Genomic DNA, 19,064 nt, shown 5'->3' with positions numbered 1-19,064 from the left:
ATACACGAATGAAAATAAAAGAACAGAAGTCAAGAAAAGAAAAATAATAAATAGCAAGTAAGAACAAAAGAAAAGAGGACTTATAAGAATTTAACGGAAGAATTAAGACATCATAAAAATAAGGCAATTAACAGAGTAAAAATATTAAGACAGAAAGACGAAAAGGATCAACGAATTAAAGGGACCAACAAGACCAAAGAAGAAGAGGAAACTGAGTGAGGTAAAAGGATATAAAGGACAAAGAGAGGACACGGAGAGAACAAGCAGGACCGATCGGACTGAACTCGCGAATGGAATGGAGGTGAAGTGACGACGGGTTGCAACCGCCGCTGTCACCAGAGGGAAGAAACGCGCGGAAAGAAAGAGTAGCACACCAGCGATGGTAGTCGGTCGTCTGATGGATGTCGCAAGATACATAGAGCGCCCGCGCGCATGTGCGAGACCCTATAAGGCACGAAGGCGGCCAATCCGATGGCAGCCACTGTGTGTTTCAAGTGTTCGCAACATGCCCGTCTGATTGCGTAGATATAAATTGCAAACTCTCTCTCTCTCTCTCTCTCTCTCTCTCTCTCTCTTTCTGTCTCTCTTCTTCTTCTTCTTCTTCTTCTTTATAAATTCTTTATAAATATTTGATTATAACTCTGATTTTGCCTCTCTTTGACTATTGTTGCTCTTGCGGATGTTACAATTGGGAAGAATTTTTGACTATATACAAAAAATTTTGAATGCTGCGTTAATTTTATCTACTAGTAGACGACAAGAACACATCACTGTGTATTTTGACAAACTCTTTAAGATTCTCGACAATAATATTTATGGATACATAGGTTAAGTTTTTCTATTGTGCACTCTAAAAAGACCTATTGGTATTACAAAGGATTTGAATATAGAACAGCATAGGACCAAAGTCCACAACTTTTATCATTGTCTCCAATCGAATTTAAGTAATTTTTTTAAACGTCATACATTGGAATTCTCTCTGGAATTATTCTAAGGTATTCAAATTTCTATCCTATTATATATATATATATATATATATATATATATATATATATATATATATATATTTACAGGGTGAATCAGAGTCGTTGAATCAGCTTTGTATCCTATGAAAAAAATAATTGACTGCACACGTTATAATTCAATTGAGTACGGAGTCGATAATTTTCTTTAATAAAGTAAAAATTTGGTTCAACGACTCTGGTTCACCTTGTACACACACACACACACACACACACACACACACACACACACACACACACACACACACACACACCTTTCTAGAAGTTTCATGATGATTTTAGAATTTTCCAATGATCTTCCTTATTATTGTAGATCGAATAGAATCGAATAATAAAATTTTCTATCTCGCTAAGAGACTAATTTCTCAAAAATCTTTTTATTTTTAGATTAAGTAGGGTCAATTCTGATCTCGCAGAGATTTAATTAATAAATATTAAAGGCTCTGTGCAGTATAACGGGAAGCAAAAGTTCACGTAAGACGATTGTATCGCGTTAACCACCGCACGAGACGTGATCAGAATCGCTAATTCCGACGCGGCTTTATTTAACCGTTGACTTTATTTCAGCAAGCTTTCGCAGCGCGACGTAATCTTTACGTGCACGCTGTTGATCCTTACGTAATGCGGATCGACTCGGCGAAGGCATTGCAGGAATGCGCGTTCCTCCGAGTGTCTCCCGCATTGTCCTATCCCATAATGAACCATCGTCGTGTGCGGTAACAGGCTCATTAAGCCGCGCCACGAATTATTTGCAAATCGATATCATTTGTAATTTTGCGGAAATATCGATTCAGTCCGTTCCGCATGGAAACAAATTCAACTGCGGGCGTGACTCATCCCCAATTTTCACGATGCTACCGTGTGACGGAAAAGGTAACGAAAATAGAAAAAAGATAACGAAAAAAGATAACGCGTCACCTTTGCATGCGATGTTTGCAAACGTCACTCGTAACTGGAGGAAGTAATCCAAATAATCCGAACGAAGTCCAAAATCAGAACATGAGACATCCGTTTTCCTAATATGTGGTTATCTAAGAATTAAAGGTCATCAATGATATTCATTCATGAATTTCGTGGTAATCTTTAGGTAACCATCATATAGTGAAAATGGGACTTAGAGATGATCTTATAAAATATCTTTTAGACGTCTTTTATAGAACAGTTCTCGCAAAAATGTCTTTCAAACTTTTGAAGTGTCTATCTTAAATTTCGATTTTTTGTTCAAATTGTTTACTGGAAACAATTTTGAAAGATCTGATTTAATCGAAATAGTACCGATCCCGCGATTCGTCTGAGAGGTTCCGCGTCTCCCGCATGGGACAATATTACGGGAAAAGGCAGGGCCGACGTGATCGGCCAATAAATTTCTCACGAGAGCCGGCGGTCGAGCGCGATCGATCCTCTCGAGATCCTTATCCATCTCGAGAGCGGTCCGGCAACGTGTTCTCGTAGACTGCAAACAGACTTTCACCCGGCGGCAAAGCTTGCACAAGAGCAAGACGTCCACCTTCCCTCTCCTTTTCTTTTCCCCCCCTTTTTTTTAATCCTCTCCTTTTTCTACTCGCCTTATTTTCGCGAAACCGCGGAGTAAATAATACGTGCGCGCGCGGAATCCGCGGTCACGAGATGCCGGCACGGAAACGAGTAGAATGCCGTCAGAAATGTCGCTCCGGCTGCTGGTAGAAACCGCGTCCTACTGTTTCGTATACCTGATCGAATCTGTTTGTATTTTTTTTTTTTTTTTCATTTCATTATGTATACTCACAAGACCCGCGCGAGTGCCACTTCGCGACGGCGATGCGATAATTGAAAGAACGTTGAGAACACCCGTTTTATTGTTGCTGAGGATTCATAGTGACAAAAGTGAAGAATAAAGTACTGTATACCCGACGCAAATGATAAAACGATGCTACTTCAACATATTTTGAAAGTTGGATGTAAAAAAATGTTTTCACGTAATTCAATTCAATTCTCCTCAAACAAAATTACTGATCTTTTGTTACATTCTTATTTTTCACGTGAGAGATTTACGGGCCGTCTACAATGGGTAATATTGTGTAGTAAACTATAAACTGTAAGAAATTGACCAATCAAAGTCGATTATTCTTCTCACATTCGATTGTGATTAGTCGATTTCTTACGGCATACTACTTACTATACTTTCATGTGAAAATAAGCAAAATGGAGGCGTAAGCAAAATGAATAGGTCAATTACAAAGGTAAAGCAATAAGCAATAACAAATCTAAAACATTCATTTACTTACTCCTTAAGTTCTTTGTATTATAGCTTTTACATTTCAAATATTGTTAACTTTATATAAAAAGCAGAAAAATAAAGTGCAGAAATACATGTGAGATAATTATATTTTTTATTAAAGGTTAAACGTTTATTTTTTAATTTTGACATTTCGAATTTTAAGTGCCTTTCAATGATGCAAATGTAAGTTATATAATTTTGTGGAAGTTCTATCGTTGTTTTTCGAGTCATCCAGTGATTCTGGGATACCTGCAGATCTATTCTCTAACTCTTAACGCAAATTTCGTTGTCATTATAACGCCATTGCACTGCTTTTTTACCATGATGAAAGAGCGCAGCAACGTTATAATGACAACGAAATTTGCGTTAAGAGTTACAGAATAGATCTGCTGGTCAACAACGGTCGGCGAAGAGCGTTAACAAACATTGCGCAGCGACGGGACTTGAAAAATGGAACCGTCGCGCCAGTCACAGACGGTAATTTGTTTGAAAACGCGAGACTGAACGCGTTCCGACTACGGAAAAGCATGCACGATAACCTTACGTCACGACCTACCGAGATACAGCGTTATCGCAGTAAATTGTAACTCGGCTCTCTTTTTCAGTGCTCAAAGCCCGAAGAAGAAGCCCGGAACGGCTGCGGCTGAGTCAGCGAAATTTCTTTCAGCATCGACAACGACGGCGACGGGTAAAAAATTATCGGGATGGCTCGTCCTCGATATCAATGGCGCAGCAATGTCGCTGACGTCGTCAGAGTTCTTCGTCTTTAACTCGAAACTTGATTATAGTATATGACAGATCCAACTTTTTGTATCAGTGATTGAAAAAAAAACATAGCTTTTGAAAATTTTACTTTTTTGACAATAAATGAAGACTCTTCTATTTTTTTCCTTATATGGAAATACCCCTAAAAAGATACGACACAAAATTTCGGAATTCTCGAACGTTGTTTAACATAAACTTATGTTACGCTTTAATAAGTAAATAACAATTATTACACACACATACATATATATATATAAAACGCAAAAGGGAATTGTTTTGAATTGTCAATTTCATCTATAATGATAATCTTTGGGAATTCTTTATAGCGCTCCTTTTATGCTTTTAAACCACGCGCCAATTACTGTTCAGTTTTGAAACGTTTATTCGTTGATTCTTTCGATTAGTAAGAAATTTTACCTTCTAGTATTGAAGTTCAATACTACACTGTTAACGTTAAAAGGACCAAGATTTCTTATTCACTAAAAGGATCAAATGAATAAATTGTTATGAATGAATGTGTGATGAAGAATCAAATTTTCATCAAAGGCTATACAATTACTGAAAAGTCAAAGAATTTCAGAATTCTATCATTTGCACAAAAAATAAAACATTAAAAATAGAAACGATCAGTAATGATGGTTTGGTATTTTTAGTGTTAATACCCAAAGCTAGAAATATATAAAATTATTAGATTAACAATTAATTTCATATTATTAATATCAATAAGGATCATCTCACAAACCTCGAGAAATACATTTAATACAATATATTATATTATTATAAGATCACGAATAACAGTCTATTTTTCGTATTCGTGATCAAATAAACGTCTGATTGTTCTGTTGCGTCCTGTTATCTCCGACGGAGAGAAGAGATGTTTGTTTTCTCTTTTATAACATAAAAGGTCTTCTTCAAGATGCAAGAAGAAAATTTTCTTCGCTAAGCGAAATTTTTTTCGCTAGATTTTCTAGCAAAAAAGCCGGTAAGAATTCTCGAGGAAAGCGTTAAAATTGAAGTGTGTGTTACGTTTTGCTGTTCGGTAGTCTCATTCACGCGCAGAGTGGCACGTGTGCTGGTGACGCGCGTATCAGCTTCCCTTGCTCGGCAACGATAGCGATAACAATAAATAGCCTCGTCCATCGCGCCGACCGCGGTTTTCTCTCTTTCTTTCTCTCTTTCTCTTAAAATGCGTGGGCGACGCTTAACACCGCGGAGAGCCGATAAACTGCCCGACTATCTGCACTTCTCCGCTTTGCCGTTGCGGGCTACCAATCGGCCGAACTAAAGAGAGTTCGCGGGAATGCCGAATGGCCAGAAATATTGGATGGTGTGCTACCGTATTTCATATACAGGGTGTCACAAAATTACTCTCTCGATCAAAGGTATCAGAAATCAAGGGAAAAAGCTACCTGTTCTAAAAGTTACCTAAGCCTATTCTACAATCGCTTAAACTTAGTCGTAAGTGATTGTAGTGATAAAAATTCACCTATCACAGACGAATTCGAGAAGAATATTCAATTGTGATTGATCGATTCTTACACTTATGCTTAGACTTTCAGCGTGCAAATGACAAATTTCACGACGTCCGAATTTCATGCTCAAATAACAACTCTTATATAATATGTGATAAAACTTTCGACACTTATCATTCATTTCTAGCGTCTCTCCAAACTCTTATGTCACTATCCGTTAATTTACTGAAATGTTTCCGATACGCATGAATTTATTTATAAGCAATGATTAATTAGAATTGTGCCAGGTACATGATAGATAAAATAATTTCGGCGCCACTTAATGTGCCGTTGTAGGAGTCCAATTCATCCTGGATTTCGGCGAATACATGGGCTGTATACTCGCAGATGATCCTCCTTTGATGCTATTTCTTAAGTAAATTAAGCGAGAAACGTTGTCCTTCTAGAATGATGACGTATGTACGTCGCAAATTAGTCGGATCGTTAATTCGCACCACATCGTGCTCCACTTTTTAGCGTATTATTAGATCGTTCTGAAGAGTATCAATGATATAACGCGCAAGTATAGTTTTATGCATTGCTAATTTTATTCGCGAAATATTCTGAACTGAGAATCAATTAATAGCTCCGACGTATGAATAGATTGCACATTTATCAGACGGCTCATAAATTAACTTCACGTTCAAGTAACTTATCGTTGAGAGTGCGTTTTCCAATTTCCTTCTATATGTGCAATAATCGGAAATTCGTCGTTAAAAACTCATGTATACCTATTGTTAAATTCATAATGTCAAATTATACCCAATTTAAGTTATTTTTAATCATTTCTAAGTTGCCACTGTTCCTACAATAAGTCAACTAATACAATGAAATTAAACAATTTATAACTCAAGTAAATATATCAAATTTAAGTCAAATTTAGTTCATTATTTATTAAGTCCAGAATGTTTACTTTAAAAATAGCTATAAAGACGGATTAATTTACATTTTGATACAAGGAAAGGAAGTTAAAAATAACAAAATGTTATTTTTTTAACTCAAGGGATTGAGTTATTATTGCTCCTTTGGTGTAGAATTCCGATTATGTTATAGTATATACATGTTATAGTCCACATATATAATTTTATATGTGAACTTTCAATATAACAACAACGAATCGAAATTCTCGTGAGAGCAAATATGCAATTTATGCAATAATTTTCAATTATGCATCTGTTTAATCTATATCGAACTGTCATTGCTCTTTGTTTGCTCCTCATCCTCATTCGCAGACAGTAAAAATGGCTGCGAGCGCTGCATAAATCACGAACGAGAGCGATGGATACATAAATCACGGCTATATTTTCAAAGCTCACAGCGGCCAAAACATGAGGTCTGAAAAATAGTCAGTTGACCAGTCTCGCGAGGTTTAAACTCGTTCCTCTTCCTCTCTTTCCTCCCTCTCCCTCCACTCCTGATTGCCCTGATAAATGAAGTTCTGTTAACACGCTGGAGGAGCGGCGGGTGTCGCATGCCAGGGAGGCCAAGAATCGCGACCTGACCTCAAGAGATTAGCGGTCCCCCTTCGAATGGGCATCATCCTGCTTCTCGCATTCCGCGAGAATCGCCCGACAGCTAGGGATGCTTATATCAATTCAATTATTATGTTTAACGGTACCAGACGCGCGCGCGAGCGCAAGCTTTTCGGAGCTTTACTTTGCTAGCAAGTTGAACGAAAATTAAACGGGAGTTAAACAAAATAATAACATCTCCAGGCTTTGGTAATGATAATATTCAAAATTTGTTTTCAATGAATACAATCCTATAAAACATAGAAAATAGTATTTCTGCTAGATCAAGATATCACAAAAAAATGCTTGCGGTAAAGAGAAAAATGTGAGTTTGGAATTATCCTCTAGTTCTTAACTGGTGCCACTCTCATTTTGTCACGTACTTATAATTCAATTGGCAATTGTAAAAAATACTGCATGAAAATAAATATATACATATTATAACAATTGCTTTACTTAAAACATCAGACGTTAAGGCCCGATTTTTTATTTTCTTGAAGTTAGGTTCAACTTTATGTTTTATCCAATGGACTTCATCTATGATGATGTCATGGCTGATGGCTATTGGATGTAAAACATCAGGTTAAGTTTAACAAGTTAACCAGATAATGAAAAATTGAACCTAAGAAATATATCAGTAACAAACAAATGTATGTATCTTCATATTAATAAAAATTTTCTAGTACAACAAAGTAAAAGAAACCTAAAGTCACACTGAGGCCTAGTTTTTCATTACGTCGTTAACTTATGATTTAGATTTAACCTCACTTAACTTAATGATAATGTAAAAATTGTGTTTTTCTGGATAGATTCACTAAACTAATAATTTTGTAATTTAAAAGTTACTCGCTTACAAAACTATCAATTAATAATTAGTGATTAATTGTAATTTAAAAAATACAATTTTTATGTTACCATCACACGAAGAAAATTTTCTCTTAGAATTTAACATTTCTCTGAAAATATGGTAATTATGGTGCAATACAATATTTAAAAAATGTTTACCATGCACTTCAATAAAGTTAATCAAACTTATTTTATATTTTGTAGTTTTATTATTAAATAAGAGAGAATTACATAAAATTCTTCGAAATACAATGTTGTTTCATTACCATTTTAGATTAAATTCTAAGAGAAAATTCTCTCTGTGCAGCGAGATAAACCTAATCATAAGATAACCAAAAAAAGGAAAAATCGCACCTCAGAGCGATATCTAGAATCCCTTATTGTTGCACAATGTTATATCCATATATACATTTAATAAATTTGAGTTTATTTAAGTGTCTTCGTTACTAACAGCAGATTTGCGTGCGGTTCATCGACGCCATTCAATGCGCGCTTGCATGCTAAATGATTTCGACACGCGAACATCATGGCCTCGAAATTTGGCTTCTCTTTGGTCGAGGTAAATTAAATGCGTGACATGACAATCGACGAGAAAGAACCGCGCAATAATCATATTAAGTCTTTCATAGCCGCAAAAAGTTTTTAATCTTTAGAACAGTAAAAATTTCCTGATGCCATGGCTTCAAATTAAATTAAATCTTTTTTAAGATGCAATTTGAGCAAATTGATTTATTAAAAAATAAAATTATGTATTCCTTGAAACTCAACCGATCGTTAATTTTTAATATCAAACAACGACATCAAACAACTTCAATATTATCGCTTTTGGATTTTAAATCATTTATTAAAATGAAAATATTTTTTTCTGTTTTTTTATATTTTCTGCCATATTAGTAATCAATGCCAAATAACTTATATATTTTCTTCGTAGCATTGCAATGGCATCATCACACCATCATGCTTTTCGTCTCTCCTCACATTATCGAAATTGATTTCCATCGAAATCGCATCAGACAGAGAAATTCTATTCCGTCGGAAATTAAATAAACTACATAAACGTCATAAAAGTGGAATGCGCAAGATTTGGACTAATGTTATTAATAAACTGCCCGACACGGATTTTACATCTGCATGAAAAGAAGTGATCTTTTAGATCCCTCTTAGATTTTTTGTCGCTGGAAATGAACCCTTTAATAAAATTATTTTATCATATCACATTTTTTTAAATTGAATTTAAAAGTAATTTCTTCCGAAAATGGCATTTCCAGATGTTTTGAGTTAAAATAAGCTCGCGTATAGAAACAGTTATTTTTATAGACAAATCAAGAGAAAAGAAGGTTAAATCCATAAATATAACTCTTTGAAGATGATAATGGTTCATTTATGCAATTTGAATAATCACCTGCTTTAAAAGTGAAGAACAACTCTTTATAAACTAAAAGAATATCACGAAATTACATAATATTGGGAATGAAAAAAATGAGTCTGTCAGATGAGAAATGCGTCGATGATAACGTAAAGAATTGTTGACATTCGTTGAGTGCGTCGTCAAATGAAACATTTCTCTCTGCGACACTTAGTATATCCATTTCTGAAATAAATGATAACGTCAATAACAAGTGCAGCATGAAGCCGACCAGGTTGGGGTTTCGAGTGCAAAGTTAAACGTCGAGTGTTTGGCCGCGACGACGACGACTACCACGACGGTTGTGGCTCGCAGAGAGGATAGGAGGGGTAAGAAAGGGTGATGGATATAATCTCGGCGCGTATAATAAATTACACTTGTCACAAACGCGCGCGCTATCGTAGTCAGACACGTTCGCAGCAAGATGGCCTTTTATCTCATCGAAGCTACGTTGATCGTCCCCTCTCACTTTCTCTCCTACTGTCGCAAGCGGACGTCCTCGGAAAAATCGCGACGTTCGCGCTGTGAGACTAAACGACGCCAAATCGAACGATATCGCTGATAAACGATGCGCTTTCCCGGAAGAAACGGAAATTAGTTCTTCCGATCTGCGACGCTTTATTAGCGAAATGTTGAATGGACATATATGTACAAAATATGCGTATTCATTCTCTCTTTCTCTCTCTTTGAAGTTTTCTCTCTCCCTCATGAAAAACACATTTATTATTATACAAGACCAAAAAGATCTCTTAAATATCTAAAGATATCTTAAATCTTAAATACCAAGTTTAAGAAGAATCGTATTTCTACTTAAGTTACATGTATTGAACAAAAACTATATTTAAATCGAGATATAATTTATGTATAATGTAAGCACAAAACCAGCAACTTTCATATTTCGGGCTTGACTAATGAAAATGCATAAATTCATTCAACTAATTTAAATCTAAATTAGTTTTACTTATTAATATAATTTTGTTTATACAAATTTAATAGATATAAATAAATCTATTGATTTACTTGCGTAATATTATAATATGAATTTATTTATATTTTGAAAATTTTTTTTAAAAAGGATGTTATAAAAAATTTAAAACATATAATATGGAACTTTATATCGTAATTTTTTATATTAATGAATTTTTCTTAAGATGGAATTAGGCAGAAAATATTGCTGTAAATTTTTCTGACAACAAGTAATAATCTTCATTATAAACAACCTTGAGTAGACTTTAAAATTTCATTTAATTATTTCAATGGAACATTATAATATAAAGCACACACACACACACACACACACTCACACACACACACACACACACACACACACACACACACACATAATTAATAATACTTAATTTTTTTAAATGAATAATTCGTGGAGATTTTCAAGAAGAAATATAAGTATTTTTTATATAAATGTGTTTGTTTGGATATTCCTTTTATTTAATATTAATTAATGACTCATATTGAAATTTATACGAAAAAAATCTTAATTTCCTTTAGCAATGTTATTTTACGCTTCTTCCATTGGTATACGCGTGATTAACGCGTCAGTTTAATTAATCGATGACAAGGGACAATCAATTACGTTTGTTTACAAGCAGTACTCGTTACTTACGACGGCCTCGACCGGTTGATTAAGAACAAATTAATGTTACTCGAAGGTGGACCATGTTATCACACATGGTCATGTAATCTTGTTACTTCAGAATAATTATTGTCTGTCGAGTTTTCACATTAGCTCACTTAATTGTTAGCAATCATAGTTTTGTATTCAGAATGATCAAGTATGAGATATTTTTAATATTATGAAAAATTTTCAAAAGATTATTGAGTGTAGTTTGACAGAATTTAATTTAGTATTTCTGAGAACACTCCAATATAAAAATATAATACGTAATTATTTATGATTAGTCTTATTCCTCTATTTACGATTTTATTCTTTAATGTCAAAAAGCTTGATAATATTAATATTAATTAGCAAGTATCTACTGTTGATTAATCATATCAAATTTTCGCAGAAGACAAGATCAGTCAATTTGCGTATTCACATAATATGATACGCACGATGACTTTTGGATAATCTTTCCAAATGTCAATTTACGATATAATTATGCTTTAAATTCTACTTACCAACTAGAAGATATGTGCCAATTAATGATAAATCATTAAATAATTCAGTATATCAAACGTAAACCCGTTTTTGTGGTTCAAAAAGTTAATTAAAGTCGTAAAGATTTATAATCTTCTCAAAGTAACAGATTCGTTTGTATTTATTGCATTTTTCACAATTTCACATTAACATAATCGACAAAAACAAACTTTAGTTTAAATCATAACTTATTAAAAAGATTTGTAGGTATCTATTAATATAGAAGTATATCCTAACATTAATGACATATCATTTAAAATAATATTACAAACTTTGTCAAGTGTTTATGTTTAGATAGTTTCTATAGTTTAATTACAAAGTATTTATGAAATAAAGTTCAAGACATTTTATGGCTGTTTGCTTTGGAGAACGCCCGTCATACTTTTCGGAATCATATCTGTGCAAATTAAGTTCAATTTGAATCTGTTCTGTCATATTTTCTTTATGATTCTTCAACACAGCAACAGTTACAACAAAGTTCATAAAGTTTCTAGTAAACAATAGAATAAACTGTTCGGTGAGTACACATTTAAAGTAAAATTGAATACAATTTGAAACGCGTAAATTCCAAAATTAATAAAACATCGGAAGAATATAAATTTAATCCTAATTAGAAAAAAATAGAAAATCCTGCTAGCCCTTGTTTTAAATAACAGCAATGCTAAACAAGCTTTAAAAAAACGGTCCCTCAGAATAAATATTGAACCACAAGATGCTTACAACAATTTTCTATGAAAATCACGATTGTAACTAGGAGGAAGTCAAAGTCCACATAAAACTTTTTTCTAAAAGGCCAAGGTTTAGTCATCTGTATTGATAATAATAATGATGAAACCCTATAATCACGAAGTCAGAGAGATCACTTTTATGTCTGCAAAAATTCTGTATTGTCATCAAAATTTACATTCTTTAAGCTAAAATTGTATAAAATCATATATTCTCACATGGAACAAAGACTGCAGTTCGGTTTTGGCAAAGCTATCACGTAAACTGCAGATTTCATTGACTAATCATATTTTTGGACAATATTCTACATTAACAGATTTTAAACATTGACGCTATTTAAAAAATTATATAAACTTTCAATATAAACACATCATTTTGTAAAAGTGGTCATTTGACAAGTAATTTCATGTCAGTCGCACGCGCATTCTACTATGTGACAAAATAGAAAATATGCATAGACTGTGTTATAAATATAGCTGACGGGAATTATAGAAGGAAGAGAAAACTATTAATATAAGACAAGAGAGAAATTTATCACTTTTACAACGGTTGTGAGTGGCCATTACTTATACAAGTTCTAAGCATAAATTTGTATACGTAGCTCAACTAATACAGAAACTATCTAAATAATATCTATTTTAAGCTTCTGTTCTATGTAAAGACATTTTGTAACTAATTGATGAATTAAGTAAATTTATTTTCCGACATTTTCCCAAAATAAATTTATATTCTTGTTTAAAAATATAAATTTAAAATAAAGTTATTAATTCGGAAAATTAGAGATATAAACAATTTATGAAGATTAGAAAATGTATTTGGAGTCAAAATAAAAAGTTCTTTTATTGTGACAATTTTTCTCTCAATCTTTCTTCCATTGTTTATAATTGTTAGATAAAATCATAAAAAATATCCAATATATGTATATTACTTTTAATTACAAATTATATAAAAAATATATGAATGTTTTCCATAAATAAACACTACGTTATTATTTAAAGTATAATATACAATATGTATAATTTACAAAGTTTCGCGTATATTTAAAAATATTAAAAAGATAAAAAGATACATAGCAAAAAAACAGTCAATCTTACTCGGTTATTTATAGAACTCTAACAAAAAGTGCAATTAATATTGATTTTTAGATTAGACCTTCCTTATCACGTCGAAAATGTTAGCAAATAATTTAAATAAATGTTTATTCTTCTAATTTTTTATAGCATTGTAAATAAATAATTTTATTTCATGACTCCTGTTCTTACAATATTATCAAAAGTGACCCTGTGACGTTACACAAAACCTGATACTGGGATTGATTAAAATTATCAATTAAAGAGCAAATTCTTAAAAGTTCATTTCTAAGTACTTGTAAAAATGTAAGCAGTCCGAGATTCACCATCTTGAATTCGATTAGGAGAAATGTTCGCGAAGATACTATCGCAGATTCGCAATCTGAACGAGGAGCTTCCCCCGACGGGGTGTACCAGCTGGTGCAGAGCGGCCAATGGGCAACGCGGATACAGGGATGACACTCACCCAGTGCATGCCGGTGGTAGGAGGGGCGCGCTCCTCATACACTCCCATCAGTGTGGCCGCTGTCGCGGGGTAGTTCCCGCTGAGGGTGCGCGACGCCGATGTTACTCGGGGGGGAGTCCCGAGGGGTCCGCTTGCCGATAACGCGGAGATGGCGTCCGCTGTGACTCAGGTCTTCTCTTCCTTCCACCTCTACTACGCTCGTCCACCCTCGTCCTCTCCTCTCTTACGTTATATTCCCCTCGCAACACTCCCAATATCACGACACTAATGTAGGGGGTTGAATCCCTCCGTGACACCTTCGAGAATAGTCGAGGGAGGAGCCCTCACGGGTGCATCTCGCGATTCTTTAACTAAGTCGACAACAGTCCACGAACAATCATACGCAAGTAACACCCATGTCACTTCACAGATTAGCACTGAAGTCCGTTATTATTGTTGTACCGATATCATCGACAATCCAATTTGTACTTCGCGGTCCATACTCCATATCGGCGCACTACGACGAGCGACGACAAAAAAAAACACCAAATTAATCGTTCACGCACCCGCACTCAATCAATTCCCCACTGATCACACTGACGAAGGATCACCCATTCGTAATTGTTCCTTTACTCCCGCAGGAACGTCCAGTATAGAGTGATCTTCCGGGACCATGTGCTCCGTGAAGAAACGCGACGACGAACGGAGCTTGATGCGCATGAGACGAGGAACGACTCTGCTGCGCCAAGGTAAGTCCAAACGGTTCCAACGAGCCGGAGCCGCGATACGGAGTGAGGGTACCGGCAAGGTCGAGTCCAGTCTCAGTGTTTGGCAGCGCCGCCTGGCGACGAAACTGAGATCAGCGGCAACGTCGCCAAGGGGGCGGACTCTAGCTTACGTGAGGCCACTCCTACGCCACCCCACTCGTTGCGCGATACGTGGGTTCCACCCCTTTTGCGTCTCGCGCGCTGTGAATGCCGTGATGAAACGTTCACTCCCGACGAACGGATTTGCTTGAGAAGGGCAGAAGAAAGACCAAGGGAGAAAGAAGCCGGCGCCGCTGTACCTCGCATTGTCGTAACCTCTAGGGTAATCATAAATTGTGCATGTTGAAATATTACAATATTTTTTCTCCTTCAACAAAAGGAAAAATGTTTCTTTTCCTCCGCTGAAAAACGCGAAATTTCTGATTAGATGAAAGTTTCTCCTCTGGGATAAAATTTCGTCGACATTTTATAATGAATTTTTTGTATGATTATATGTAAAGTTTATTATAGAAACCACATATTTTAAAAGTGAAATGAGATCTCGAATGTATCTTTCTATTAGTAATATTTCTCTTAAATTTTTCAAAAAAATTTTTTATAACACTTTGAAATAAATAGTCATACATATTTCGAATTATTTAACATTACGTTAATTTGGATTCAGAAAAAAATGGAATCATGTATTTAGAAAATGTCTAGATATACACCCAGTCAAAAGAATTGGTATTATCATTGAAAATTTTATAACCATAATGAGCTAACTCATTTTGCAAAAAATAAACTCTAAAGATACGTTCAAAAAATAAAATGATATATTCCAAGATACTTAGTGATAATAATGCCAACCAATATTAGGACAATAGAAAGTTCTGTCATTCATCGATTTCCTTCAGTATCATGTATTCAGCTACATTATTGATTAGCTTGTTGTAGCAGTAAAATCCTCAACTGACTTCCTTTTTCTAACTTAATAATCATCATCAATATAAAAAATATTGCAGAATAGCGTCTTTTCTTAATTACACTCATTCATTATCTCAACTTTTTTTGTGACTCTCAAACAAGAAACTTTTCAAGCTTTTATAAAATCATATATACTTCTTACAGAGAGACAACATGCATAATAGAAAAGCAATTCTTTTTTCAATTCCAGCGTAATGCTTAAATCCTTCACCCCTTTGCTAAAAAAAAACAACGCAAAGGTGTGAAAGACGAACTCCGGACCAAGAGGGAGAAAAAGAAACCGTAGATATCCCGTCATAAAGAGAAACCGGTTTTGTTACAACGTAGACGGAAACCGTCGCTCTCTGATCAGAAATTCCTGATGCGATGCCACAGTGTCCCGATGATGGAATCCGCGAAAACAGCGCTTGCAGATCCCGCTTGACCCGCGCCATCATCGTTGCTCACAGTCGCCTTATTCTACGGCGCGATTAAGCAGAGTGTTTACAGAGGAAATCGACCAACGCTATGGAATGCAGAAAAACACGTCGACGAAGTGAGCTGTCGACGCCGTGGCGCTCGTGCATAGGATGCACTCCTAGATAACTCCTTGAGATCCTGTCATATCAATTGTATATTTAAATTCTATTGCAAGACGCGAATCATTGGTGTGAAAAGTCTTCTCGAGAGAGGAATGACATTCTATCCAAACTGCGTCATAGCAGCAAGTAGAAATGCGTAATGATGTGTTGAATAGCATCAACTAAGGAAGTACAATACAAAATAAAGGGTAGAAAATCATTACTAAATAATTATTATTTAATAATAATCATTAAATAATAATTATTACACTATCGCTCATTAATTTCAGTACATCCCCAGATTTGTTGAGTTCTCTGTAAAGGATGAATGTGATATATGTGTTTTGTACAGAAATGAGTCCACCTGTTGTTATAAACACTTTCAGCGCTTGCATGCACATTATATTTATTTATATAAAAATCCTGTTGAAAATTACAGTTTTGAAGAAATAAAACAGCCAGATAACATCTGATTTCTGGAAATAAACAAAATACGCACACAAGGTCACGATATTATGATATCAGATGCCAATAATGCTGTTTTGAAACTGATTCGTCAACACATACACTATATCGTTCATTAATTTTAATACACTACTCAAATCGTCGATTTTTCGAAAAGTAATGAATAAAAAAACCTCATTTGTGATAAATATAGGGATTTATATAGGCAAATAAACTTGTTTTGCACTTATTATTACATATTGTTTACAAATGTGCAAAACACACGTATCACGTTCATCCTTTTCAAAGAAATCAACGAATCTGGAGGTGTATTGAAATTAATGAGCGGTAATGTATTTAACAATCATTATTTAATATTCAACGTTCACCTCGCGATAGATTCGCATTCCAATTTCCAGAGATATATTATTTAAGCTTCTATACTGGACAACAAAATAAAAAATAAACTGGTTGTTATAACTTTTTGCATATAATTTATAATTTTTTATAAACTATGTTGTCATTTTTGCGCGTATCATATATTCACTTCAAAATATTTGTCTGCTTCCATTAATACCGAGATCATTCTTTTGTTATACGCATTTGCCACCACAAAGTAGAACGCTCGAAATATGCTTGGACATTTGAAATTCTCTCTATTATTTTCAGTATTATTCTCTTCTACAGACGAAAGTGGTTTGCAAGCGGTAAACCGTAAAGCAGCTTCCAAATTGAAAATGGTGGTCAAATTCAAGAGAGCCCCCTGGTGCTTTTCAGTTTTGTCTCTGGCTAAAATCCTTGTACTTTTGGTTGAAAGAGCTTTTGCTGAATTTACGTCGCTCTTTACGCTTTCGGCCTCGAGCATACAGACACAGAAAATCAAAAACATAAATTCATGTTGAATTGAATTCTTAAAAACTCCAAACTTAAATAAGATTGAGTAAAGTGAATAGATTATTTGTTAGATAACGAAAAGATTTAAAAAATTTTTTTAAGTATTTTAAAATTCAATAAAAAAAGTACTTATAAAAGTAAAATTACCACATAAACTCTAATATTCCAAATTAAATTTCAATTTCAATTTCTAATTAGAACAATTTAAAAACAATGACTTTAAAGTTAGATAACTAGAATTTCTAAACATCTATAAAAATTACGCACGTAAAATTTACGAATCGAGGGTTTAATAAATCAACCATCATAAACATTTCTATGTCTAACATCAATATATCGATTGACAGAGAGATCAACGTCTGCAAGCAATGCAATTCGACGCCTAAAAGGTCGCACCTTGAGATGCGGAAAGGACATCCATTTTCCGCAGTCCGGCTGGTCACTATTCTCAGGTCGCCTGTAAGCTAAATGGTCCACCCAGCGGTCATTGTCACCATTGTCTGCGACCAGCAAGCCGCGGGCACGCGCGAATTTTGTGCGTGTAGAGAAGTGGGACGCGACAATGAGCGGTCGGGCCGGTTACACGCGGGATCCACAACAAGCGTTACAATGAACGGGGCCTTATAAATGTTCGGATAGCGAACATTCGCGTTCAGAGCACAAACGAACTAAAGCATGCACATCGAATCCCCAATTTCTAAATGACGGTTGAGACATAAATCTTCATATCCCCTCCGCTCTTCCTGTATTTCCGCCTCTGATTTTAATCTTTCTGTAAGTATACATATAATGAGTATGTAATGACTTTATATAATTAAAAACAATTATTTTTTTTAATCTATTGCTATTAAATTTAATAATTACTTTATTTAAAAGTAAATTAGTGTAAATCATGTTAAAACTTGAGAATATTTATTTTTTTCATTTAAATTATATTTAAAATGTACAAGGAAGACGTATTTCTCAAATATAGTTTCCCTAAAAATATTCATCATTAAATAAAGTGTCTTTTTCATCTTCAAGTCAAATTCTTTGCTCTGAATGTGATCGAAATTTTGAAAATGATTAAATTTTGTGTGAATATCTTTAAGCAGTGATAGAATAAGAATTTCTATTCTTTTCTAATTGTGAAGGAAAAATATTTATATGTAATTATTATGATTTTTTTAAATAAATTTTTATTACAAGCAAAAGTTTAAGTGCATACTTCTACTTCCTATTGTATTCTCTCGCTTTTAACGTAGTAATATGAGATAACAGGAGTGATTGAATAAGAGCTTTAAATACGATACGGAAAATCAACATTGTTAAGAATAATAACTATATTTTTACGAGAATCAGAAATTAAATTTTTTTAGTATTGTGTTTACAGTATATAAACAATTGAACAGAATATGAATTTAAAATGTTGTAAGTCTGAAATTATTAACTAAAAAGTAAAAGTTTTGGACAAAATTGCTGGGATTCATGAATAAAAAAATTGTCATATAAAAACCATGAGTCCTTATTTTAAAGGTTCCAGTTAATTTTCATATAAAATGTTATTTTACTATAATATATACTTTTAAAGATAACGTATATTTGTACATGAATAAATTGAATATATTTATATTTATAAATTAAGTATATATAGTAGACATATTAAGGAACGCAAACTCTATACAAGCGGCGAAAGATATAAACGCGTTAATACGTAGGGGTGACAACGACATCACAATGGGCG

At 34.1% G+C, this 19,064-nt stretch overlaps 2 protein-coding genes across 5 annotated transcripts in view; one reads left to right on the top strand and one right to left on the bottom strand.

The window, feature by feature from the left end:
• LOC105152070 (protein apterous) overlaps positions 1-14,004 on the bottom strand; it is a 46,465-nt gene extending 32,461 nt beyond the window's left edge. For all 3 annotated transcript variants that reach the window (XM_011066119.2, XM_011066121.2, XM_011066120.2), the window contains exon 1: positions 13,735-14,004. In XM_011066119.2, the coding sequence (XP_011064421.2) occupies positions 13,735-13,782 (48 nt within the window). In that variant the 5' untranslated portion in view covers positions 13,783-14,004. The remainder of the gene's footprint in view (positions 1-13,734) is intronic.
• Positions 14,005-14,012: 8 nt separating this feature from the next.
• On the top strand, positions 14,013-16,927 carry LOC105152069 (uncharacterized). Of its 2 annotated transcripts, XR_015547890.1 has the most exons (4): positions 14,013-14,116; positions 14,355-14,462; positions 14,533-14,802; positions 15,634-16,927. XR_015547890.1 is itself a non-coding variant. In XM_011066118.2 (3 exons), exons 1-3 carry the CDS (start codon positions 14,387-14,389, stop codon positions 15,643-15,645), a joined length of 342 nt encoding a protein of 113 aa, XP_011064420.1. In that variant the 5' UTR covers positions 14,355-14,386; the 3' UTR covers positions 15,646-16,927. The 2 variants fall into 2 exon arrangements, 1 of the variants encoding a protein (XP_011064420.1); XM_011066118.2 differs by lacking the exon at positions 14,013-14,116 and having other exon boundaries at positions 14,549-14,802.
• The last annotated feature ends 2,137 nt before the right edge of the window (positions 16,928-19,064 follow it).

Source organism: Acromyrmex echinatior, chromosome 17 (assembly GCF_024713525.1).
Source record: "Acromyrmex echinatior isolate Ae372 chromosome 17, ASM2471352v2, whole genome shotgun sequence".
Taxonomy (NCBI): domain Eukaryota; kingdom Metazoa; phylum Arthropoda; class Insecta; order Hymenoptera; family Formicidae; genus Acromyrmex; species Acromyrmex echinatior.
This window is presented reverse-complemented; position numbering and strand designations above follow the sequence as displayed.